General features: G+C 58.7%; 5 protein-coding genes across 37 annotated transcripts; 2 read left to right on the forward strand and 3 right to left on the reverse strand.

Annotated features, from left to right (window-relative positions):
- The first annotated feature begins 179 nt into the window (after positions 1 to 179).
- On the forward strand, positions 180 to 5,033 carry Lrrc24 (leucine rich repeat containing 24). Of its 7 annotated transcripts, none has more exons than XM_087182992.1 (6): positions 194 to 284; positions 1,852 to 1,932; positions 2,463 to 2,690; positions 2,822 to 3,100; positions 3,239 to 3,407; positions 4,029 to 5,033. In XM_087182992.1, exons 3-6 carry the CDS (start codon positions 2,538 to 2,540, stop codon positions 4,952 to 4,954), a joined length of 1,527 nt encoding a protein of 508 aa, XP_087039118.1. In that variant the 5' UTR covers positions 194 to 284; positions 1,852 to 1,932; positions 2,463 to 2,537; the 3' UTR covers positions 4,955 to 5,033. The 7 variants fall into 7 exon arrangements, with proteins under 7 accessions (XP_087039121.1, XP_087039133.1, XP_087039118.1 ...); XM_087183000.1 differs by having other exon boundaries at positions 2,837 to 3,100; XM_087182995.1 differs by lacking the exon at positions 1,852 to 1,932 and having other exon boundaries at positions 180 to 284.
- Positions 1,362 to 9,157, reverse strand: Lrrc14 (leucine rich repeat containing 14). 17 transcript variants are annotated; one of them, XM_087183114.1, is made up of 6 exons: positions 9,097 to 9,141; positions 8,259 to 8,739; positions 7,838 to 8,096; positions 7,208 to 7,561; positions 6,412 to 6,996; positions 5,296 to 6,327 (listed from the first exon to the last, which is right to left on the reverse strand). In XM_087183114.1, exons 4-6 carry the CDS (start codon positions 7,534 to 7,536, stop codon positions 5,760 to 5,762), a joined length of 1,482 nt encoding a protein of 493 aa, XP_087039240.1. In that variant the 5' UTR covers positions 7,537 to 7,561; positions 7,838 to 8,096; positions 8,259 to 8,739; positions 9,097 to 9,141; the 3' UTR covers positions 5,296 to 5,759. The 17 variants fall into 17 exon arrangements, with proteins under 17 accessions (XP_021105772.1, XP_087039240.1, XP_021105801.1 ...); XM_021250142.2 differs by lacking the exon at positions 9,097 to 9,141 and having other exon boundaries at positions 7,838 to 7,904; positions 8,041 to 8,096; positions 8,733 to 9,036; XM_013069045.3 differs by lacking the exon at positions 9,097 to 9,141 and having other exon boundaries at positions 7,764 to 7,904; positions 8,041 to 8,096; positions 8,733 to 9,011.
- A 125-nt stretch (positions 9,158 to 9,282) lies between these two features.
- Positions 9,283 to 15,579, forward strand: Recql4 (RecQ like helicase 4). Of its 5 annotated transcripts, XM_004837684.4 has the most exons (22): positions 9,283 to 9,416; positions 9,486 to 9,519; positions 9,605 to 9,702; positions 9,920 to 10,060; positions 10,376 to 11,119; positions 11,210 to 11,336; positions 11,440 to 11,553; positions 11,649 to 11,747; positions 11,823 to 11,915; positions 11,992 to 12,128; positions 12,453 to 12,536; positions 12,612 to 12,800; positions 12,887 to 13,066; positions 13,143 to 13,284; positions 13,365 to 13,627; positions 13,700 to 13,988; positions 14,061 to 14,190; positions 14,272 to 14,441; positions 14,514 to 14,694; positions 14,772 to 14,931; positions 15,111 to 15,219; positions 15,309 to 15,579. In XM_004837684.4, the coding sequence occupies exons 1-22, from the start codon at positions 9,333 to 9,335 to the stop codon at positions 15,431 to 15,433; spliced, it is 3,693 nt and encodes a 1,230-aa protein (XP_004837741.2). In that variant the 5' UTR covers positions 9,283 to 9,332; the 3' UTR covers positions 15,434 to 15,579. The 5 variants fall into 5 exon arrangements, 4 of the variants coding, with proteins under 4 accessions (XP_004837741.2, XP_087039017.1, XP_087039013.1 ...); XM_087182891.1 differs by having other exon boundaries at positions 13,365 to 13,988; positions 15,287 to 15,579; XM_087182887.1 differs by having other exon boundaries at positions 13,365 to 13,988.
- Slc33a2 (solute carrier family 33 member 2) lies at positions 15,566 to 19,074 on the reverse strand. 7 transcript variants are annotated; one of them, XM_087183168.1, is made up of 7 exons: positions 17,060 to 19,074; positions 16,804 to 16,947; positions 16,615 to 16,643; positions 16,338 to 16,495; positions 16,129 to 16,253; positions 15,952 to 16,061; positions 15,566 to 15,871 (listed from the first exon to the last, which is right to left on the reverse strand). In XM_087183168.1, exons 1-7 carry the CDS (start codon positions 17,529 to 17,531, stop codon positions 15,698 to 15,700), a joined length of 1,212 nt encoding a protein of 403 aa, XP_087039294.1. In that variant the 5' UTR covers positions 17,532 to 19,074; the 3' UTR covers positions 15,566 to 15,697. The 7 variants fall into 7 exon arrangements, with proteins under 7 accessions (XP_087039294.1, XP_087039299.1, XP_087039266.1 ...); XM_087183173.1 differs by lacking the exon at positions 16,615 to 16,643 and having other exon boundaries at positions 16,338 to 16,485; XM_087183140.1 differs by having other exon boundaries at positions 16,338 to 16,485; positions 16,804 to 19,074.
- A 197-nt stretch (positions 19,075 to 19,271) lies between these two features.
- Positions 19,272 to 23,761, reverse strand: Gpt (glutamic--pyruvic transaminase). Its single transcript, XM_087183131.1, has 12 exons — positions 22,973 to 23,761; positions 21,694 to 22,003; positions 21,498 to 21,587; positions 21,318 to 21,426; positions 21,062 to 21,195; positions 20,720 to 20,963; positions 20,516 to 20,595; positions 20,295 to 20,431; positions 20,036 to 20,210; positions 19,779 to 19,934; positions 19,583 to 19,695; positions 19,272 to 19,511 (listed from the first exon to the last, which is right to left on the reverse strand). Exons 2-12 carry the CDS (start codon positions 21,853 to 21,855, stop codon positions 19,421 to 19,423), a joined length of 1,491 nt encoding a protein of 496 aa, XP_087039257.1. The 5' UTR covers positions 21,856 to 22,003; positions 22,973 to 23,761; the 3' UTR covers positions 19,272 to 19,420.
- Positions 23,762 to 23,884: the final 123 nt, after the last annotated feature.

Genomic DNA, 23,884 nt, shown 5'->3' on the forward strand with positions numbered 1-23,884 from the left:
CAAACCCCAAGCGGTGTCGCGATTGGCTTGCGCAGGCGACGTCAGTCCCGGGCGGTGGGCGCAGGAGGCGGGGACCCGGTGCGCGTGCGCGCCCACCCCTCCCCTCCCGGCTGCCGCTCCGGCCGGGCTGCGGCGGGCTCGGCGGGGAGCCGCACGTCGCAGGAGCGTCTGGTGAGCCCCCCCGCCCCCCCCCGACCAAGGCCGCCCAACTTGGGGGCAAAATCTGGCGCTATCTGGGGGCCGACCCGCACACACCGCGCAAAGGACGTGCGACCCGTTGAGAGGTAGGGAGCGTGAAGGCCACGCCCTCCACCGCCGGGCCCGAGGCCCACCAGCGCCACAGGGTGCAGACGGGAAGGTCGGAGGGATCAGGGCGCCAGATCCCAAGTGTAGTCGCGAGATGCTGGATCGGGAGAGCGCATGGCCCGCTCCATCCCTTCTACCCAGATAGGCGCTGGAGAGGCTGATGCCCTGCCCCCGCCCAGCTAGATTAGGAGGCTTTCCACTGGTAAAAGGATTTCTGGGCTCGTCTCTCCTGAGGCCCCTGTTCCTGCCCTGGCGTCTGTTTTACACCGATGTGCACCTAGTGGGTCCACGTGAGCAGCAGCGCTGAACCAGAGAGGACCATTGCTTTGCTGCTGGTGGGTGGGCTGGCAGGCAAGCAAGTCTTGGAGCCAGGGGCCACTCCTTCGTGCTCACGAAGGTGAATCCCAGGGCCCTAGATACTGCTCCCAGCTTCTTGAAGCTCACGTGCATCCTGAGACACCTGGGAACTGCTTCTGTCTGGGCCAAAGCTATTCTATTAAAACTTTATTGCTGGACTTAACCTCATTTCTAAATGACTTTAAATAATTATGTGAGTTAACAGTTTTAGGCAAGATTGAAACAAACATCAAAGCCACTTGGTACTTTTCAGTATACCTCAGAGAGACCAGTGAAACCTGGTGAACAGGCAGACATTCAGAGGAAACACCAGGTGAGGCTGGAAGCCAGGAGACAGTACACCGTTGGGTCCTGTCTTCCCTGGCTCCAGACAAGTCCTTCCCTGGCTTCTCAGCCCTGCCCCTACCTTTAATTAAATTTAAAGTTGGCCTTATGGCACCTGGAACCTGACTCCAGCTTTCCCATCCCTAGGGCCTTAGGTACATGTACATAAACCCCTACTAGCCATGTACTCCTTGGTAGTAAGGTAACACTTCTCTCAGAGCCCACTCAGGATGCCACACTAGAAAACAGCTCAGTGGTAGAGCATGTGCTTAGCTTGTGTTTCATCTGGATGAGGCTGTGGGGCCAATCCCCAGCACCAAAAAAACAAAACAAACAAACAAACAAAAACCCCAAAAAACAAACAAATTCAGGTATGGTGGTGGACATTTGTAATTCCAGCACTCTGGGAGGCTGAAGCAGAAGGATTACAAGTTCAGGCCCTATCTGACCAACTTAGTGACTTGAGACCCCAACTCAATATTAAGAAAAAAATAAAAAGGATAGGGAATGTAAAATATATCTCAGTGTAAAATTCCTGATTTATTCCCCAGGACCTGAAAAATAAAAACCTATTTGGCAGCCTAAGCCCTTATACCTTAGCTTTCCCAGGATTCCACCTACCAAAAAGAGGGCTTGCTGCAAGGCAGCCTGGAAAGCAAAAGCCCATGGCTCCTGAATTGATTTTCCTATTGTCTCATCCTCCAATTTTGTACAAGTTACCTGAGAATAAGCCCCACCTCTTTCCAAGCACTCTACCCACCTCCACTCCTAGGAAGGTATAGCAGGTGCTGTGCCAAGCTCGTCCTGGACTTCCCTATGGCTCATGGCTCCTCCAAAACCAGTTTTGCCATTGTCTCCTTTCAGGTCATGACAGATGAACCTCAAGGTGGGGACAGCACAAGTGCAAGGGACAAAAAGAACTGGAATTAACTGGGACAAGGTCAGGTAGGGACCTGGGCCTTGTCCTGGGGGCACAAAAGGAACCTCTGTCCTGGGGGCACAAAAGGAGCCTTAGGTTCCTGCCAGTCCCCACAGTGAGAGGATAAGGGGACATGTCTACCCAGAGCCTGCTTCTGCTCATGCTTGGATAACTGGTCCTTGGACTGTCCCATCTGGCATTCCCCAAGCCCTTGCCCTGGGAGCCGCTTGCACTCAGCCAAGGAATATAGTCACCAGGGTGCAGATGTCACTGCAGGAACAGGAGGCCCTCACTTGCCCAGGAAGGGTTCTGGAGCTGGGTGAGTCTCTCCATATGGCCATATTCTGTGAAGAAGCAGAGGACACCAGGAGTTCATTTCAACCTCATGCCGTAGGTCTTTATGAGGGTGGTTTGTCAAAGGTGGAAACCAGAAAATTGTGTTCATCTGTTTCTTAAAATGACAAACTATTCAAAAGTTAGACAAGTTGTGAGCCTCCATTCACACCCTTGCGCTGGCTCTGGAGTATTGGCACTGGCCTGCCCACATGTGTTTCAGGAGGTGCATCTGGTCTCCAGCTGGACCCTGAGGAAGCCTTGGCAGCTTTGTGGGCCCAGGCTGCTCTCCCAGGAGATGGCCTTCGGGGCTCCTGTGCTGTTGCTGCTGCTGCTCCTCCCACCCCACTCCAAGGGCTGCCCTGCTGCTTGCCGCTGCTACAGTGCAACAGTGGAGTGTGGTGCCCTACGGCTGCGTGTTGTCCCACAGGGGATTCCCCCCGGGACACAGGTGGGCAGTGCGTGTAGCTACCAAGCCTCGGGACTGGAGGAGGCATGTGTGCATGGGCGGGTGGGTAAGGATGATCCCGGAGAGCAGCTGGCCCTGTGGTGGTATAAGCATCCCCCTCCCCCGGCCCACAGACACTGTTCCTGCAGGACAACAGCATCGCCCGCCTTGAGCCTGGTGCCCTGGCTCCACTTGCCTCTTTGCGCCATCTCTACCTGCACAACAACAGCCTTCGTGCCCTGGAATCCGGCGCCTTCCAAGCGCAGCCCCGCCTGCTTGAGCTAGCGCTCACAGGCAACCGGCTGCATGGCTTGCGCAAAGGCGCCTTCGCAGGCCTAGTACAGCTGCGTGTGCTCTACCTGGCAGGCAACCAGCTGGCTCAGCTGCTGGATTTCACCTTCTTGCACCTGCCGGTGAGCGCCAAAGGCCTAGAAGCAGGTCGTTCTCTGCCTGTGCAAGTCACCCTGCCAGCTGTAATAGGGGGGAGAAAATTCAACCCACTCTAGCTTCCCTGATTACTTTTTCCTGATTATCTCCTGTCCCTACTTCAGCGACTGCAGGAGCTACATCTGCAAGAAAACAGCATTGAGCTGTTGGAGGACCAAGCCCTAGCCGGGCTCTCCTCCCTGGCCCTGCTGGACCTCAGCAGGAATCAGTTGGGCACCATCAGCCAAGAGGCCCTGCAGCCCCTGGCCAGCCTGCAAGTCCTGCGCCTCACAGGTAACTCTTGGGCAAGAGTCTCTGCCTTGGCGACAATGGCAGCAGAAGGGAACAGGCCCAGGTATGGAGAGGGCTTCTATGCCAAACCCTTGGGCAGCATTTTGAAGAACAGCACCACTGTTTTGCAGCCTGGGTAGAGGACTGCCAGGAATGGGGAAGCTGGCAGAGATACAGCTCCAACCTGCAGCTACTTAAGGAAGACAGATGCAGGGTGACTTAAAAGTACCAAAGTTCTTGAACACTTTTGAGGTTATCAGAAGGCAGGCAGGCAAAAACAAGAGAGACAGCTGGCCAGGATTGGGGGCATTTCCAGGAGAGGGCATCTGAAGACAAGGTTTTAGTGCTGTTGGGCTGTGTGGACACGGAGGTTCCCTAAAACAGTGAGACTTATTTGGGTGAAACTTAAGAGGAGCAGAAGCTGTCTCAGGGACAGGCAATGAAGGGCCTGCCATCACCCCAGGGAGCTTGGAGGGGCCTACCACCACCCCAGGGAGCTTGGAGTCAGAGAAGAGATGACAAGGATCCTGGACTCTGGTGAGATGCTCTGGGAGATGGGAAAGGAGTTTCTACCTGTCCCAGCAGAACCCCAACTCCTTAAGCTCTGTTCTGTTCTGCCTGCAGAGAACCCTTGGCGCTGCGACTGTGCCTTGCACTGGCTGGGTGCTTGGATCAAGGAAGGGGGCCAGCGACTGCTTAGCTCCAGAGACAAGAAGATCATGTGTGCAGAGCCCCCTCGCCTGGCGCTGCAGAGTCTCCTGGATGTATCAGGCAGTAGCCTCATCTGCATTCCGCCCTCTGTACACGTGGAACCGCTGGAGGTCACAGCCAACCTGGGAGAGGACCTGCGGGTGGCCTGCCAGGCCTCAGGCTACCCACAGCCCCTGGTAACCTGGAGGAAGGTGCCCCAGCCTCGGGAAAAGCAGCCACAGGCCCAGGCCCAGCTGGAAGGCTGGGCGCCAGGCCTGAACAGGAACGGAGCTCCTGACACCGGCAGTGGCATGCTCTTCCTCACCAACATCACCCTGGCACACGCAGGCAAATACGAGTGCGAAGCCTCCAATGCCGGCGGCGCCGCGCGCGTACCCTTTCGCCTCCTAGTCAACGCCACGCGGCCACACCCGCCGGTCCCCCCTGCCCCGGCCGCGCGCCCCGCAGGCCAAGAGCCACAGCACGAGGCGGGCAGCATGGCCTTCCGCGCTCTGGGCCTTGCCACACAGACGGCCATCGCGGCGGCCATCGCACTGCTGGCGCTTACAGCGCTGCTGCTGGCCGCCATGATCTGCCGGCGCCGGCGCCGGCGGAAAAAGGCGCGCACGCCGCCGGGGGAAGGCACACTGTTCGTCAACGACTACTCTGACGGGCCCTGCACCTTCGCGCAACTGGAGGAGCTCCGCGACGAGCGCGGCCACGAGATGTTCGTCATCGATCGTTCCAAGCCCCTATTCATCGAGGGGCCAGTGGAGACTCCCGAGGACCTAGGCACAACGGAGGGCCTGGCGCCGGGTTTCCGCCTCCCGCCGCGGGTTGCCTATGAGATCCACTGCTGAGCTCGTGGCGCGTACTGATGACGTATGCACCCGGGATTGACTGGCGCAATCCCTCAGTAAAGGTGAAAGCTGCGCGTTTGCCCTGAGCCATGTGTGTGTTGCCGCCCACGGGAGTCCTGGGGATGCGAGGGACTGAAGCCGGAGAAACCCCCCCAAACCCCCTTCTACGGGGAAGAACGCTGCTCCTGGCAGCTGTTAAAAGAGAAATGCTGGTAAAGTTAGCAACGAAAGGGCAACAGGCGAGATGAGTTGTTGCCCAGTGGCCATGCTGGGGTTAACATGACAGATTGAAACAAGGCACTCTGACCAATTAGGACACAAAAATCAGCCAGAGATCTAAGTTCCAGGTACACTGCACATTTGTGGCTTCATAACACTCTCAAGTCCCAGAACTAGCTGACAGGTTAGTTTGGGTAGGGGGCAGGGAACACAGTATGAAGCCCCAAGCCTCCCTGAAGCAGGCCCCCATCGTGACTTCCACCTATGCAGTTTTGGGAAGGGTCCACAGAGACCACTGTCCTCAGCTCATGACTAGGGTCCCAGAAATGTCTACAGAGAAGACCAAGACTCCAGAATACAGCCACACTGAATAGGGTAGTGCCGGCCTGAAATCCAGCTCGGCCCACAGCTTGTTAGGAAATAGGTGCAAGCCAAAGTGAAAGACACAACAGGAAACGGGAGCCTCAGGAAGTGCCAAGGAGCAAGGGAGACCCTGCAAGAAGCCTGAGACCAGTGCCTTTGTGTCAGGCCCCCAAGAGAGTCCCAACAAAGGCTCCTGACCTGTGTATCATCCAGAGCTTGGAGATCACAGGCTGAAATAGTCTGCAGCCAGGCGTCCATAGATGTCTGTGGTCCAGAGCACATGGGCACGGCCTGAGGCCAGCAGTAGCTGGTGCAACTCAGCTTCTACACGAGCAAACTTTTCCTCATTGATGGAGGCCTCCAGCAGGACAGATGCAGGGGGTGGCCAGGGAAGACCTTCGTAGCAGTCCACAGGGAAGGGGTGCACTACAGTGCGCAACTCAGCCTGCACCACTGAGTCCCGCAGCAGCTCCTTAAGGCCAGCTATGGATAATGGATTGCCATACAGGCCAAGATAGCGGAGATTGACACAGCGAGTCAAGGTGGGTAGTATGGCCAATAGCTGGGCATCAGCAAGCTGGCACTCAGTCAGCTCAAGATGCAGCAGTGTGGCCCCTGCTGCCTGCAACAGACCCTGGAAGGGTGTCAGCTGGCTGCCTGACAGGTCGTTCCCACTTAGGTCCAGCTTTTTGAGGTGGGCAGCATGGGAGCTCCGTGCCAGGAACTGCAGGTCCTCAGGCACCAGAGCACAAAAGGCCAGCTCCAAACTCTCCAAGGGGCTCTGCAGAGTGCTGTGGGGACATGGGGTCACAAACAGGAAGACCTAAGGGAGGGTCCTCACATTAGGGAAACAGAGCAGTGGTGGTCCCACTCACCTGAGCAGTTGGTCCAGCCTGCCTGAAAGGAGGGAAGAACCCATGCTGAGCTCCCGAAGACAGGTAAAGCGGCCCATCTGAGCCAGGAAATAGCGGAAGTTGTCCTCGCCATCCACGGAGGGCTGCCTTGAATCCCCATGTACATAATGCAGCCTCAGGCTGGCCAAGTGCTGAAAACGGGCCACATGTGGGATGATGACAGACAGGCCACGCAGGCCCAGATTGTTGAAGCGCAGGTCCACACGGCGCAGGCAGCCTGCATCCAGAAGCTGCAGCAGGGCCACGGTATTACGCATGGGCAGGTCCTCAGCCCGGAGATCCCGGCAGCAGAGCCGAAGTGGGCTGCTTAGGCTGCTTCGGAGTGCCTCACGAAGGAATGCATAAGAGGCCCGGTTCACCCGAAGATCCACACGAACCTCCACAGGGACAGGAACCTGCCCTTGCTCTGCATTCCTACCATGCTGCTGGGCAATGCATGTGCGGGCCACAGCTGCTGTGCAATCCCACATGCTCATGGTACCAGGGTCCTGCTCCACACCATCATCCAGGAGACCAGTCATATCCAGCACCCGAAGAGCATGCTTCCTGGGAGCAGGGATGGCCTGAGGCAGGGGATGAGGGGACAGGGGAAGGACACAAACCCACTCCCGCTCCCACTCCCAGCCACCTTGGGATAGAAGCAATATACCTGCTCCCATACTGAACTCTTGCTAGCCCCCAGGACCCCAGCCTAGAACCTTCTTAGGGCCCACCCCCTGTACTCCCAGGCTGAAGGGCCCCTCAGGTAAGCCCATACCTGCAGAGGGGTTGTGTGCCAGCCTCACCCTCCAGGGTGTGGAGCCGAGCAGTCAGCCCCAGGATCACAGCCTGCATGCTCTCAGTACTGGGCCGCTCCTGCAGCAGGGCCCGGCTGCAGTGGGTACACTCCTGCAGGAGCTGCTGGAAGCTGAGGAGTGGGAAGGGCCATGTGTGTACCAACTCACGCAGTACAACTGTCTTCTTGTCCATGAAGGCCACCTTGAAGAGCAGGGGGAAGAGTTCTCGGGGCAGCAGGGGCAAGGCCTGGCAGGCAGCTGACTGGCACTTGAGCACCTGCCGCATGCTCAGGAACACAAGTGTATGCATGGCGCTGGGCTGGGCAGGCAGCCACCTGCAGGAGAGGGTCTTTCAGTGGAGAAGACCAACCCTAAGCCAGGCCCCCTCCATATACCAGTGGTGAGAAAGCCCAACACGGTGCCTGGCATAGGGTTGCCAGTCAGTGGAGGATAGTGGTACAGAGAAGCACCTCTTGGATGCCTAGGACTGGGCTAGGCCCAGTAGACAAGGAACAAGGCCATACCCCAGTCACCAACCTCCAGTAGCATGCGGCTTCTTTAGGAAAACAAAGCATCAAGCAGTACATAAATGGGATGGCACCATCAATAACCTGCTTGTTTGTGTGTGCTTCTGACAGAAGGTGGTCGCTCTGCAGGGTCTCCCATTGGTACTTCAGGCTTCCCAAATCACAAAGCTGCTTCAGAAATCCTTCTCAAAAGTAGAGTAAAGCCCAGTCCCAACCCTCAGACCTCCACCACGCCTAGAACAGGTGTATTCCCAGGCCAGCAGCCACATCATGTTTCCCTTGCTCACCCTCCTCACAGATGTGCTCAAGAGCTGTCCTTGGAATCCATGCAGCACAGACACAGCTTAATAAACAGCAGAGCCGATAAGAAAAGGAGCAGAACCCAGGAAAGAGAGTCCAGTTAACGTGACCCATGAGATCAAGGACCTCAATCCGAGCCCCACAGTTAATTACTATTTTCTGGGACGTCACCAGGCATAGAAACCCCTGAGAAAAAGCCTCTCACCTTCAGTGGTCATTTCCACCTGCCTAGTCATCTGTCTCTTCCCTGAAGAACTAATGTGAGGAGAAACCATGACTTAAATCCATGAGATACAGAAGGGCTCAGGCCAGGGATTCCTCAAATGAGGCAGAGACGGCTGCCAAAGCAGCATCCAAGCTGAGAAGACGCACACAAACGACCCTTGAGGCCATCAGGATATCTGCGACGTGGGATCAGCCCTGCAGCTGATTTTAGCAGACTTCCTGTGCACCATAATCCCCCTCTGACAGACTGGAAAACTAAGGCCAAGGTCACAGCTTAAGGAAGAGGGTGGAGACCAGTCCAACTCCAGGACCCCTGCGCTTGCTGACCTTGCACACACAACAAGTCCTTATGGCACCGGTTCCTGAGAAACCCCGGACACCCACCCTCTGCCTGGCTCGGCCATGCTCAAATCTCGCGAGGACGCTGCAGATCTCGAAGACAGGACAGACTCACCGAGCACCTGTCACGAGAGGAAATGAAAGCAGCCGGTGTGGCTGCCAAGTGAGGTGCCTCTAGGCGACGCCCACGCCTGGCCAGCCGCTCTCTCGGGAAAGCAGCGGCCCCAGCCCCCGCGCCACGAATGGCGCAGACGCCTCCACCAGGCTCTTCCAGGCCCTACCAAGAGGCCTAAACCCGACGCCCCTCCCCCGTTAGACCGGCCTGCTCCTCCGACCAGGCGCGTCCCAGCCGCAGCGGCACTGTCAGGCCTCCCGCTCCGGGCCTCCCAACCGCCAGCCCCGCCTCCACAGCTCGGCAGTCTGTGGTCTAACGCCCCGCCCTCGGGGACTCTGATCCCAGCCCAGTAGCGCACAATCACCTGCCCCGCAGCAGCCACCAACGCCTCCAGCCCCGCCTCTACTCCATGTCGGTCCCGCCCAGCGTCGCGGCACGCCGCGATGACGTTCGCCTCCCATTGGATATTCCTCCAGGGGCCTGCAGATTGGCCGCCCGGCCCAAAGGATCCACCCATGTTCGCGCCGCTCCTTCCCATTGACTGGCTTCCGGAGGACGCCCTAGCGGCGGGAAATTTGCCGGGCGCGGGACCTGGACGCAATGGAGCAGCTGTGGAGCTTGCGGGCGCGCCTGCAGGCGTGGGAGCGCTCGTTCGCGCGGCAGCATGGACAGCGGCCAGGCCAGGTGCGGGCCTCCCACAGCTGGGGTTGAAGTCTGAGGCCGCGGCCTCTGGTTGACACGCTCCCTTCACAGGAGGACGTGGAGGCGGCGCCCGAGGAGATCCGCGGTGAGCGCGCTGCTAGGATGGGAGGAGCCAGGGTGACTGAAGCTCGGGTCCTGTTCTGACTCCGACTCCCTCCCTCCCACCCCAGCTCTCTACCGCAAGTATCGCGGCCTGAAGCAGACTATGGGCCTGAGGGGCCGTGGGCCCCGCAGCCCCAAGCCATTGCTCCCCGCTGCAGCCAAGGAGGTACCCACACCCGGAACCCCAGCCTCCTGGTTAGCTCATTGTGAGGCCGAATGTCAGGAGTCAAGGGCAATCACAGCCAAGCCCTTGTGGGTGCAGAGCTTGAAAGGAGAACGGGGAAGAGTGGGGAAGGACCAGATTATCCTGCTGGTCGAGAGTTGGAGGCCCATTTGATCCAGGCCACCCTTTCTCTGGTCTGGGTTGTTTCTGTCTTCTGCAGGCTCCAGAGTCCGGCTGTTGGGGATCCCACCTGAATCGGGCTGCAACACAGACTCCACAGCCTACTCCAATGCTGAGCCCCCGGGGATCTGCACAAGACTATGGGAAGAGACTTAAGACCAATCTGAAGGTCATCCTACAGGTGGGAAGTGGAAGTAGACTAGTAGTGCATCCACTCTAGGCCCAGAGCTCCCCTTGGCTCTTGGCTCATGGCAAGTTCACTAGGTGCTTCTTTCTGTCCACCCTTCCACCTGTGTGTTCACTCAGGTATCACGTCCTGTGCTAACCAGGGCCTGACTCCTGAGGGGTGCTCCGGAGCAGCCTCTGCTTCAGCTTCCTTCGTGTCCCAGCTTCATACCCTTCTCTAACACGGAGGGTGGGGACTCAGGCAATTTTTTGAGTCTGCAGCAGCCCAGGAGCCTGGGTCTCTGCTTACTATTTTGTCCTCCTGTCCCAGGCTGAGCCAGCCCTGGGCTGCAGGCACCAGCCTCCAGGAAGACTCTTGTCCAAGTTGCCTACCCTAAAACCACTAGGCCCAGGGACTCCTCCCACCTTTCCAGAAGAACTCATCGATAAACTTACCAAGCCTTCTGAGCCCCAGCCAAGGCCAGGACGACTCCAGCAGCTTCGGGAATCCCTGAGTCTGCGGCTGAGCTCCCTAGACCCTGGCTGGCTGCATCGGTGTCACAATGGACCCTTAGATTTCCTGGAGGCCTCTGAGGCCTGCAGCATGGAGGAGTCTCAAACTCTGACTCCAGGGGAATTGGCAGTCTTTGGCTCCAATACTTGCCTTGAGGCACCTTCTCAAGGCCCAGATGCTCCAGTGCCACAGGCAACACAAACCAGGGCAGGGAGTCCCCAGCTCAGCAGCCATACAGTCAAGAAGCAAAGGTGGACTAAGGAGAATGACAGCAGTCCTGTGCCGGCCCAATGGGACAGCAACCAAGCAAGACTCCAGTCTGAGGGGGCTGGGGCTTCAGTTCTAGAGGACCCAACAGAGGATGCTACACAGGCCCATCCACGTCAGCTGTACAGTGGCACTTCAAGGCCAGCTGAGGTAGGGAAGGCTGAGATCACACCCCGCTCCCACACCTGCTCTCAAACAGCCATCCGGGATAAGGGTAACTACATTCGACTCAACATGAAGCAAAAACGCTATGTGCGGGGTGGAGCCCTTCGAGGCAGGCTCCTCCGAAAGCAGGTGAGACAAGTAGGACAGGACATGGTGGGCATCCCCTTGCCCCTCTCCTGTCTTCTTCCCACATGATTCTCCCTTGCGGACCCTTTCCAGGCATGGAAGCAGAAGTGGCAGAAGAAAAGAGAGCATTTTGGGGTTGGTGGGCCCAGAGCCATGGTTGAGGAGTCTTGTTTCCGATGTGGGCAGTTTGGCCACTGGGCATCCCAGTGCCCTCAGCTAGGTAGGCCTCTACCCTGGGGAACTGGGTGGGATGATACTAGGCAATAAGGGCACCATACTCTTGGGGAGTAAAAGGCTCTACTAGCTTTCTACTCCTGGCCCAGGACCCACCCTGATCTCCCAAAAGGAGGGTGATAAGGACAAAGGTGACACACAGACTTTTCCCACTTTGGAGGAAGTAACCCAGAGGGTAAATACTGCTTGCTGCCACCTCCCCAGTGAGTAGGGAGAGGAGGGTGATTGTGGCCTGTGACTGTGGTGCCATGTTGGTCTTGGCTGAGATTGGGTCCCCTTCTCTGGTCTGCCCCTGCAGGTAAGGACACAGAGCCTGCTGGGCCTGAGCTACAGGCACCACACACAGTCTCCTCAGTGCTGCCTCTCTACCCACCAGGGCCCTCAGGGCAGGTAGTAGGTGAGCAGAAACTGTCTGAGTCTTCAAGGGGTGGGGACACTCAGGAGCTATGGTGACCAATATCTGTGTCTACAGAGACACCAGCTGAGGTGTTCCAGGCCCTGGAGCAGCTTGGGCACAAAGCCTTCCGCCCTGGGCAGGAGCGCACAGTCATGCGGATTCTGTCTGGTAAGTGGGGCTATCTGGGGCTGGGCTGAGTAGTGATGTGCCACAGAGCCTTACAGCTGCCTCTTGTCCTGCCCAGGCATCTCCACATTGCTGGTGCTGCCCACAGGCGCTGGCAAATCCCTGTGCTACCAGCTTCCTGCACTGCTATATGCCCAGCGCAGCCCCTGCCTCACTCTGGTCATCTCTCCCCTCTTGTCTCTCATGGATGATCAGGTATGTGGATGGGGCTCTCAGCACGTGTAGATAGCTAAAAACTGACACCTGTGATACTCTCAGGCTACTTCCTGTTCCCTGAACCCACTGAGAAGAGCTGTAAGGTACATGGCTCGTCTCTACCTGAGAGTAACAAAGCCTGACCTCAGCACGCACCAACCAGGCCCAGCTAGGGGCTCAGAGCTCCTCGCCTCAGGATCTTCTTCCCAGGACCCAGGATCTGGTGCTTTTCGTCCTGGAGATCCTGCTGGGTTAAGCAGCTCTGGGAGGATTCAGGAGGACTGGGGCTGGGCTGGGCTGTGATGGCATTGCCTTTGTCTGCAGCTATCCAGCCTGCCTCCATGTCTCAAGGCTGCCTGCCTCCATTCAGGCATGACCAGGAAGCAACGAGACTCTGTCCTGCAGAAGGTCAGGGGACACCCCGTGGACTGGGGGCAGAGGGGAACACAACTTGGCCAGTGCTGCTGACCCTGCTACTTTCAGGTGCAGGCAGCCCAGGTTCATGTGCTGATGCTGTCCCCTGAGGCGTTGGTTGGGGCTGGTTCTGGGGGCCCTGTCAGCCTCCCTCAGGCTGCCCAGTTGCCCCCAGTGGCCTTTGCCTGCATCGATGAGGCCCACTGCATCTCTCAGTGGTCACACAACTTCCGGCCTTGCTACCTGCGCATCTGCAAAGTGAGCAACTTGGGGCCAGCATGGGTGGGTGTGGCAAGGCCCGTATGAGTCCAAATGGCCTTCCTACTACCCTCCTCCTGGTATAGGTGCTTCGGGAGCGTATGGGTGTGCAGTGCTTCCTGGGCCTAACAGCCACAGCCACACGTCGCACTGCCCGTGATGTAGCCCAACACCTGGGAATGGCCGAGGAACTCGGTCCCAGAGAGGCAGCTGCCATCCCTGCCAACTTGCACCTGTCTGTGTCCACAGACAAAGACCCAGAACAGGTAAGTGTGTGCACACCAGGGGCCAGGATGGGGATCCCACCTCCCCACAGCCTAGGCCAACACTGCTCCTTGCCAGGCTCTGGTGACACTGCTGCAAGGTGACCGTTTCCGCACTCTGGATTCTGTCATTGTTTACTGTAACCGACGTGAGGACACACAGAGGGTTGCTGCACTCCTCCGAACCTGCCTATATGCAGTGCAGGACCCGAAGCTCAGAGGTAGGCACAGGCAAGGCTGGGTCTTCCAAAGACCACCCAGCACACATGCTCTTGTCCCACCAATATCAACTTCCCCAAAGGTCGTGCCCCCGAAGATGTGGCTGAAGCTTACCACGCTGGCATGTGCAACCGGGAGCGGCAGCGAGTGCAGCGGGCCTTCATGAAGGGCCAGCTGCGGGTGGTAGTGGCCACAGTGGCCTTCGGGATGGGGCTAGACCGCCCAGACGTCCGGGCCGTGCTGCACCTTGGGCTGCCCTCAAGCTTCGAGAACTATGTGCAGGCCGTGGGCCGTGCTGGGCGTGATGGGCAGCCCGCCCACTGCCACCTCTTCCTGAAGCCCCAGGTTAGTGTCCCACTGTTCCCTGTACCCTACCCTCAGTTCTCTGGCCATATACTCCTAAGTGTTCTACTACAGGGTGAGGACCTTCAAGAGCTGCGCAGACATGTGCATAGGGATGGTGCTGACTTCCTGGCCATGAAGAAACTGATGCGGTGTGTGTTCCCGCCCTGCACCTGCACCCAGCGGGAAAGGAAGGAAGGAGGCGGCGACAATGAGACAAAGCCTGCAGCTGAGGCTCTGCCTGTGGCGGCCAAGCAACCTGATGGCTGCCCAGCAGCCTCTGGGCAGGGTCGGGCCTGCCCAGGACATGAGCGGGCACTCCCCGTGCAGCCAACAGTGCAGGCCCTGGATTTGTCAGAGGAGGGTGAGGGCCAGAGGATGTGGGGTGTGTGGAGGGGCTGCTCCTGCACCCCCTGACCTCAACTCTTCTCCTCAGCCATTGAGACTCTGCTGTGCTACCTGGAGCTTCATCCACAGCACTGGCTTGAGCTGCTGCCAGCCACCTATGCCCACTGCCGTCTGTACTGCCCTGGGGGTACCAACCAGCTCCAGACCCTGGCCCATAGGTGAGTATTCCCCAATCTAGGTTGCGGATAGGGTCAAAGGACCAGGGCTGCTGGCTACATGTCCCTTTCCCCTGGGCATAGGTATCCACCTGTGGCTGCATGCTGGGCCCGGTGGCCACCTAAGGACACAAAGCAGGGCAGCTGCTCCATGGAGTTCAATGTGGTGGAGCTGGTGGACTCAATGGGCTGGGAGCTGTCCTCTGTGCGGCGGTCTCTCCACCAGCTGCAGTGGGACCCAGAGCCTAGAACAGGTGTGCCTATCCCCACCCCACCCTAGGTTCTGCATTCCCAATCTGCCACCTGTGACTGACACTTCCTGGCAGGTATGCTGCAGGGTACTGGAGTGCTTGTGGAGTTTGGGGAACTGGCCTTCCACTTCCGCAGTCCTGGGGACTTGACAGCTGAGGAGAGAGACCAGGTCTGTGACTTTCTGTACAGCTGTGTGCAGACCCGTGAGTGCAAGGCCCTGGCCCGTCTGCGTCGAATGTTCCAGGCTTTTCACAGGTGGGGAGAAGGGCAGCAAGGTCTGGGGCCACCCACCTAGCCTCTTAAGTAGCTCTGATATGCCTGTTCTGCTCCAGTGTGGCCTTCCCCAGCTGTGGGCCCTGCCTAGAGCAGCCTGATGAGGAGCGCAGTGCTCAGCTGAAGACCCTGCTCAGCCACTATTTTGAGGAGGAGGAGGAAGAGGAGGACGAGGAGGGCGTGGAGGACAAGCAGAGCCCAGAACCTGGGCAGGCCCAGGTGAGTGGCACCACTTTGAGGGTGGTTTCTAGGGAAGACAGCCATGATACACACACGTGACCACCGCTGTTTGGGTCCCATCCAGCCTGGCTCAAGGTTTCCTGGGCAGGCCTGGGGCTGGGCTGTGTGGAGCATGATACCATGGATATGCCAAGTCTTATGTGCCCACCCACCCACAGCTCCAAGACTGGGAGGACCAGGTTCGCCCTAACATCCGCCAGCTCCTGTCCCTGTGGCCAGAGGAGAGGTTTTCAGGCAGGGCTGTGGCCCGAATCTTCCATGGCATCGGTGAGGGCCCCAGGAGCTTCCTGAGGCAAGCAAGGACCAGGGGCTGTAACGAGCCCAGAGTCCTCAGGCCTGTCTCTGTGCCACTGTAGGAAGCCCCTGTTACCCAGCTGAGGTGTACGGACGGGACCAGCGCTTTTGGAGAAAGTACCTCCATCTGAACTTCCATGGCCTGATGCTCCTGGCTACAGAGGAGCTCCTGTTGGCAGGCCGATGACTGCCCTTCCAGGAAAGTGCTTCCTTCCCCACACGGAGACACTAGGCTGGGCCATGTGGCCATAGTGGTCAGGACAGTGACTGACCACTAACAAGCTTATGGAAACAAGGAGGCTCCAGTGTGCAGAATAAATGTGTTCAAGTTGTTTTATGGGCTTTTCTTTCAAAAGAGGCCACTGTCAGCCTCGGGACACCTGCATCTCACATGTTCTAGACAAGCATTCAGCCATAGGCACACTTGACTTTGACAGTCCTGCTGCTCAGCTCAGCCCAAGGTGCTGGTTGCCAGATACAGTTCCAGAAGGGGCAGGGCTGAGAGCACAAGGAAGACACCAAAGCAGGGATTTGGACCCAGGCCATCAGCCAGCACTCCAGCCAGGGTGCCCGGCAGCAGTTTGCCCAACAGCTCCAGTGTGGCCAAGAGGCTGTAGTGTGTGGCCTGAGGGTTGAAGAGGGGGGTCAGGGCCTATTGGTTCTCCAGCCCTGCAGCCCCTGGGTGTCCTTACCACATCCCTTCACCTGCAGGCCTCTGGGTGCCAGTTGGCTGCAGTGCATCATCACAGTGAAGGTGGTGGTGGTAACCAGGCCCCCCAGGAAGTGCTGCAGACACAGACTCAGCAAGGCCGCTCCTGGGAGGGCAGAGATCAGCAGGCCCCAGGCCCCCTGGCCCTTCCCTCCCCCAGGCCAGCCCCTCACCTCTCAGCATGGTGCCAGGGCCCAGACTGGCTCCTGGAGTGTCCAGGTGGAAAAGCAGGGCGGTCTGGCAGGCCAGGCCTCCAAGGCGAAGTTGAAGCGCTGACCTCAGCAAAGGCAGTGGCTGCCTGGGGTGGGGATAGGGAGAGGGCAGGTCAGGATTCCAGATCGGGCCAACCAAGGGGGCAGGGGGTGGGGTGGGGAAGGCTCACCAGTGTCTGGCCAGTAGGGCCCCGCCCAAGGAGGAGCCAGCAATGGAGCAGGCTACTGCACCCAAGCCACTCCACAGCCCCAGCTCAGAGGCAGAAGCACCATGGTCCAACAAGAGGAGTGGAAACAGGCTACCAGCACCCTGTTCACCTGCAGGAAACTATGAGCAGGGGTGGTCCCCATACCATCCCTGCCGCCCCTCTCCCCACCTGGGGCTTCAGTTGTGTTCAACCAGGCAGGTCCCAGCCCTGCCTCCATCTTCCTAGTACGAAGCAATACCTGAGCAACCCAAAGGGCTGTGGCTGGAGCTGAGGGAAGACAAGGGGCAGGGCCAGACTTCAGAGCCTGAGCCCTTGTTGCTGGGGCTGGGCTCCAACTGGCAGATCATATCCCAGAAAGGGTGATCTAAGTGTTCCAGAGCTCCTGGGCCCCCAGCGCTTCCACTGCCCGACACAAGGCCTCACTCACCCAACTTGTAGGTTAGCACAAAGCCTGCTGTCCACAAGGTCCCGGGCACAGCCAGCAAATCTTGCAGATGGCGTGGAGTGTGCTCTGAGGGTTGAGGCCAGGGCAGCTGTTGCAGGGCTGCTGCAGCCCAGGCCAAGGCAGCAGCTAGCCAGTAGGTGGCAGCCAGGAGTAGAAATAACAGTGGCCAAGTGAGACTGGGCAAGAGGGCCAGCAGCCCGCCCCCAGCCAGCGCTGAGCCCAGCTTGTAAGCTACCACCTGCACAGTGTTGCCGGGTCCCAGCTCGGCTGGCTCCAGGAGTTGCACAGCCACTGTGTCCAGGGCCACATCCTGCACAGCAGCGCCCAGGTTCAGCAGTAGTAGCAGGCCCACTACGGTGGCGGGCAGCCCCGCCTGGCCAGACACGGCGGGAGGCATTGCAGCCAGCAACGCACACACCAGGCCCAGCGCCGCTGTGCTGAGTGCCAGCCAGGCCCGCGGGGAGCCCCGCCTGTCTAACAGCGGTGCCCATGCCAGTTTGAACAGCCACGGTGCGTACAGCCCCTTGATCAGACCTACGCGTGCGAGGGAGAGGCCGCGGGCTCGCATCAAGAGAGGTAGCAGGCCAGACTGCAACCCATAAGGAAGGCCTTGCACCAGGTAGAGACCAGCTAGTGGCAGCAGCTTTGCGCGCATAGCCAGCGTCGGGTGGTGCGGACTTTGTGTGGGGTATGACGAGGTGCAGGCCCATCCGCACAGGGCCACAGCTGGACGGCTGGTGCCCGACGAGCGTACTCCAGTACAGTTGGTATCAACCCTCCGAAAGAGCCAAAACTAGGGACAAAACGAAGGGCAGACCACCGGTGCTCGGCCAGGCAGGACCTGCAGGCTCCGGAGCCTCCTTCCCAACCGTGCCCTCCTGTGCTCCAGAGCTCGGAAACAAGAGCCAGGACAAAATGTTTGCGCATGCGCCCTAGCGCCGGAGGGCTGCGAGAGTCACCGAGCTTGGACGAGCCTAGAGCGTTGCACCTCCAGCTCTCTGGCGCCCCCTGGCACGGACACGCAACAGTCCTTTGCGGACAGACAGCTCGTATCCAACATGGGAATCAACCATATTCTTGCTCAATGGTCCGGCTTCTCCACCCCTGAGCTATCATACTCGCTCAGACGTGCTTCCCGGTGTCCATGCCCCATGGAGGAGTCAGCCTGTCTACTCATAGGTGCTTCAGGCCCACCCCTTTGCTGTATGTGTGGCTTCGGCCCCCTCCCCAAGGCAGTGGCCACAAAGGGCCACAGAAGGGAGAGATGAGCCAAGTGTGAAAGACTAGAGCCCAAGCTCATCCAGGAAGACACAGCCAGCCACTGCCCATGATGCCCTGGTGTCTGTGACAAGGATGGGACAGCCTGCTCAGTCAGGCCCTGCCCGACCAGGGATGCCCTTGTGTACCTCCTGTTGCCCAGAGCTATGCCCTCTGGGGACCCCAAGGCTAGGATGGGGCTATGAAGTAAGACCTTGGATTAAGAACCAAGCTATCTTGGATGCTCAAGGATACTTGGACAGCTGTGTCACTGCAGGAAGAGATCCAGCACATTTCTTGGCTGCTGAGCCACCTTAAGTGGGTGTCCTGTTGCTTCCAGATATTTTCCTGGCCCAAGTTTTCTCATGCATAAGATAGGAATGTCTATGTCTGCCTCAGAGGAACACTGCAGTTAGAATGCACCAAGCAGACACTCATCTTGTGTTTTGGGGCAAAGATGATGGGTCCTCCCCTGAGATGCTCGTCAGCCCTCTCCAAACCTCCCTGACAGAGGGGTGTATTGCAGGAGAACCTCCCCCTGCTCTGGCCACATCCAGCTGGCAGGGTGTCTTGAGCCCAACGTTACTCCCAACTTGCCAATCACCCCACCCAAACAATTCCTTCCTGCACTTGGCACAGGAAGGACTAGGATGAGGGATACACCTTCCTCTGTCTTCCTCAGGAAAGCAAGCTGTTTCCGTTATGCCCTTCTAGGACACATGCCTCTGTGCTTCCCTGTCAAGCCCCTCACCTCCCTGAGGCTCGGCTGACCATGAGGCTGCCTTCAAACTTATTAGTAAGGCCAACTGATTTTTTCATTTTTCTTTTTTTTCCCAGTGCTGGGGAATTGAACCCAGGACCCTATCAATGAACTACATCCCCAGTCCTTTACTTAATTTTTTTTTTGGGTACCAGAGATCGAACTCAGGACCTTGCGCTTATGAGGCAGGTGGCAGAACCACTGAGCTAAATCTCCAGCCCTCTTTACTTAATTTTTATGTGAATGATCAGTGTCTATAGGCCAGAAAGCACTCGAGACCCAGCCCAGGCAGGCAGTGTCTCTAGGACTGACAGGTAGACCCTAGCTGTGAAGGCCCCTTTCTGGAAGTTCTCTTTGGCCACTCCTCCTGAAAGATGGGCCTAGTGCCCCTCAGGCAAGGTTGCCCATGCAGCTGTGCACACTGTCTCCAGAGTCAGACTGGCACCCAGCTTTATTAGGGAACTGCAGAAGCAGGTGTCCAGCCCCTGGTGGTGGCAGCAGTAAGTCCCAAGGGCTCCAGAGACCTCTAGGTCCCTGGGCACAGTCAGTCTGCAGTGCCCCAACCTGACTCCAGCAGTGGCTTTAGGAGTACTCTCTGGTGAACTTGGCATGGAAATGGCTCAGCTTCTCCAGTAGCACCCGCAGCTTCTCCATTGGGGGAAGAATGGTCATTCTGAAAGGGGTGGGTAATAAGCCAAGGAGCAGAGCCAGGCTCAAGGTGGGGCTGTACAGACTGGGGCTCACCGGAAGTGGTAGGTGCCTTCTTGTTGCCCAAAGCCGCTCCCAGGCACCACGCAGATGCCAGTTTCCTCCAGAAGGCACATGCAGAAGAACATATCTGGGGCCAGGCCAAGCTCCTGGTATTGTGAAGGATGGTCAGGGTGCCATGCTTACCCTAGTGCTCACCCCCACCCCAGGCTGCCTTGCCAGCCCACCAGACCTGAGCTCGATGCACTGCCCGTGGAGGCAGCTGCACGCGTGGGAAGGAGTACATGGCACCCTGCACCGGGTTGCAGTGGATCCCGGGAACTTCGTTGAAGACTTGCTCAGTGAGCTTGGCCTTGGCAGCCAGCTCAGCCAACACTTCCTGCCTCTCCTATGGCCAAGGGAGAAGGCGATCAGGGAGGCGAAGTGCACAGCATTCCCTAGCCCCAGGCTCACTTCTGGGCCGCCAGACAACACAGCCCCAACGCTCACTGCTTGAAATTGCACGAAGGAGGGGTCGGAAGGCGCAGGCGGGCTGACCACCATGTCCAGCAGGGCCTGACCCGGCACTGGCGGGCACAGCCGCACGCTCATCAGCTTCAGCATCTGCCGCTGCACCTCAGGGTCCATATTTACCACCTCTACATAGCCGCCGCGGAACCCACATCTATGGGGGCAGGGTGGGTGTCAAAACTGGGGCGGTGACGTGGGTCATGGGGCACCACCCCCGGGTGGGGGGGTCTCCACCTACTCGCCCATGTAGCCCTTGGAGACAGAGTGGAAGGAAGCGAGCTCCTGCTGCTCTGCGTAAGGCGGCCCCATCTCTGTGAGCACCTTCTTAAACGAGTGGAAGCGTGAGCCCTGGGCGTACACGTTGTCCTGGTACACCTGCGGAGTAGCGGCATCAAGCGGGCCGGCGGCGTGCAGCCCAGCTGCCCCCCACTCCACCCCACCCCGCTCCCCTGCCCGCACCTCGTCAGCCATCAGGAAGAGCCGCTCTTCAAAGGCAAAGCGGATCACAGCCTCGATACACTCACGGGTCTGCACCTGCCCTGGGGTGCAGGGACAGCGGCCACTTGGGAACTAGTGTGTGGTGTAGGGGCCTAGGAAAGCAGGGGCGAGGGAGGGTGGAGAAGGGCGGTGCCCCAAGAAGGGCGGGGCCGGGAGGGGGCTTACCCGTGGGGTTGCCCGGGTTGATGACGCAAAGTACGCGCGGGCGGCAGTGGTCACGTGCCTGGTGCAGCGCGCGCTGCAATTCAGCTACGTTCAGTGCCCAAACGTTCTCTTCATCTAGGTAGTAGTCCACCTGCACGGCGTTCAGCTCGGCCAGCGTGGCCGAGTAGAGCGGGTACTGGGGAATGGGGATGAGCACTCCCGTACGCGTTCGGCCCTCGCCAGCCACCAGCAGCTTCAGCACAGTCTATGGGTGAAGAGCAGCACGGTGCCTGTGGGTCCTTTCCCCTGCCCCAAGCCTGTCCCACGTTAAATCCCTGTGTCCTCTACCCTGGCGCGGCCTACCACAATGGCACTGCTGGCCCCCGTGGACAGGAAGATGTTGTTGGGGTCTGCTGGAATCCCTCCGTCGCGCCTCTCAATGTACTGCGCCACATCCTCGCGGATCAGCTGGATCCCAGAGCTGATGCTATAGGCCCCTGGACCGGGCCAGGCAGGGCAGAGGGCAGGCCCGCGAGGGATGAGTCCCCCTGCGGCCCTCCCAAGAGACGCACCCCACTCTTCTCCCTGGAGCTTGAGCCTGCCTGCCGCCTGTACTCACCCAGGCTGTGGCCCCCACATGCCTGCAATATGCGCTGGGCCCTTCTCTTGGCATCCTCTGGGAAGTCAAGACTGCTCAGGAGATCCGGGTAGATGCAGAGGGCCAGGACCTGGGAGGAGAGAGAGCTGAGGCCAGGGGACATGGGTTAAAGGGGCATCACAGGCAGTGCAGGAGTCTTACCTGGCGCAAAAACGTGATGGGCTTCTGCCCCATGGCCTGTGCATCCCCAATGTTGGCACGGATGACCTCAGTAAAGGGTTTCTTCACACCCTGGAAAGGAAGGCGAGCTGGCAATGAGACTGGGCAGACACTCCTGAAGCCCTTGTCTCATGTGCCACTAGGATCCAGGAGGAGGGACCAGAGGCCCAGGCCATACCTGGCGTAGCTCTTGTTCCAGCTCCAAGGCACGAAGCACTATGGGGCCACGAACTGCATATTCCACTCTCTGTACACACGGGTTCATTGTGTCCAGTGTCAGCACCTTCTCCTTTATCCCATTCCTTGCTGTCTGACTCTGGGCACCTGCCCTCAGGGCCATGATTGTGCTCAGACCAGGTAGGAAAGTGGCTCAGGAGGCAGCAGGCCCAGAAGTGAGAGTGGGGACAGCAGGATCCAGGATCATGGGATCAGGGCTAGGCAGTAGCCTGAGTAGAGGGCACCTTCTTCACTGCAGCCTGCTGGCCCCACTGAAAGGGACAGAAAGGGCTGAGGAGCTAGAGCTGCCTGGGCTCCGCCCATCTGGGCACAGTTCTGCCCCAGGGAGCCAGAGGGAGTGGGTGAGGTGGCAGGCGGGGCTTGGGGCAAAGCCCAGTGTCCCCATGACAGGGAGCAGGAGACCCACGTGGGGAATAAGGACAGATGGACTGGGTGTTGGGGTAGGGGAGGGCCCAGCCCTTAAGCCTAATGTCCTTGAGGGGTTGGCAGAGCTGAGCAGGGTGACCCCCAAGTTGAGACTGGAGTCAAGGACCACTGGAGATTTACTTTAGCAGGGCACTGCTGAGACCTAGCCTTCTCAGCAACCCCATCTTTGCTTAGTCCAGCAGACCTGTCTCCTTGGTAACTGGGCCAGGGCTTAGGAATCCTGGGGGGTGATGGGGGAGGGGAGTGAGTTCACACTCTGGGTTCCATTAGCCAGTGGTCATGACCTAGAGGCTGCAAAAGCACTGTGGTTGGACCTTGGTCCCTAATCAACACTGCAAGATGTTAGGGGGAGAGGGAGAAGGCTGGATATGGGGCAGGCCAGCCCTGGACCCTCAGACACCTCACCCCGGGCTTCTCCGAGCTGCCCTCATACCCTTCACACACCACCAGGGGTTGTCCGTGCAGCCACACCCAAGGCCCAGGGTAATCTAACTCTCCTTTCTTCTTGCTCTTGATTGGTGGAGAGAAGAAATGAGCTGCCATAGGCTCTCAGAGCCCCACCTCCACAGGCTCTGAAGGGAGTCTGATAGGCCATGCTCAGAGTTGGCCCACCCAGGCCTCCATGCTGGTGGAATTAAGGCCTAATGTGACCAAGGGTCAGGGAGCCAGCCCGCTGAGTTGAGCAGCTGGCAGCTGGTCAGATCCAAGGGTAGCCTTGCTCTTTTGCTTCTGCAGGCTCAGAGAAGCCACCAGGAGCCATGGGATTCACACTCACAAACACACATCTCTCTCACCTTGGACCTCTTGTCTCTACTGCCCAATGACCTTCCAGCTCATAGGCCAGAGCAAAGGTCACTATATGGACCTGGCCTCAGGCAGAGCTAGCCACTGCCCGCCCCTTGGCAGCAAGGCCCAACTGGCAGCTGTAGTAGCATGTGGACCTTCGGCAGCTGTACCGCCCCACTCACTAAATTTAACCAGCAGCCAGCCCCTGGCCCTCCCCCAACCCAGCTAAGGACACCAGCCCTCCAACAGATGCTAGAGGGAGGAAGAAGGGCCCAGGAAACATAAAGTTGACCAGGTTGGTCAAAAAGGGGAGGGTGGGGCCAGGGGTTTAGCTCAGTGGTTCCACCGCCTGCCTCGAAAGCACAAGGTCCTGAGTTCAATCCCCGGTACCAAAAAAAAGGGAAGGTGGCCCAGAACTACCCAGCCCTGGTGGCCAAGCAAGGCTGCCTGCCATGGACAGATGATTGGGTAATGCCCTCAGCCCTCCAGCTTGAGGCCCCTAAGGGGCCCCTCTCTTATGCATTGTCCCCAGCCAGCTCAGCATGAGTGGCCAACTACTTGTCACCTATACCAGCCCAGACCAAAGCTGACAGTCAGGCCCAGCATCAGGGATGCGTGCCAGGAACAGCCAGGAAGTATCTGATGCCAGCCTTGTGCCTTTTCTGCCCCACTGGCTTTAGCCCAGGAGTCCTGTGGAAAACACCACTTCCCTTTCCAGGCCAGGCACCCTGTTGTCCTCAGGGAAGGAAACAGTTACAGAGGAGCCTCCAGGAGGCTGAACCTGGCAAATGAGGGTGTGGGTGAAGGCTAGGCTGTGGGCCTCCCTCCCACACAAGCGAGCCCCAGTGCACACCTACAGGCTTGGGTGCTCCGGGGCATGGGTGGCACCTAAGGCACCCACACCGCCTGGCCCTCCCCAG

Source organism: Heterocephalus glaber, unplaced genomic scaffold (assembly GCF_053883595.1).
Source record: "Heterocephalus glaber isolate CG9 unplaced genomic scaffold, H.glaber_assembly_v1.0 deba00000281, whole genome shotgun sequence".
NCBI lineage: Eukaryota > Metazoa > Chordata > Mammalia > Rodentia > Bathyergidae > Heterocephalus > Heterocephalus glaber.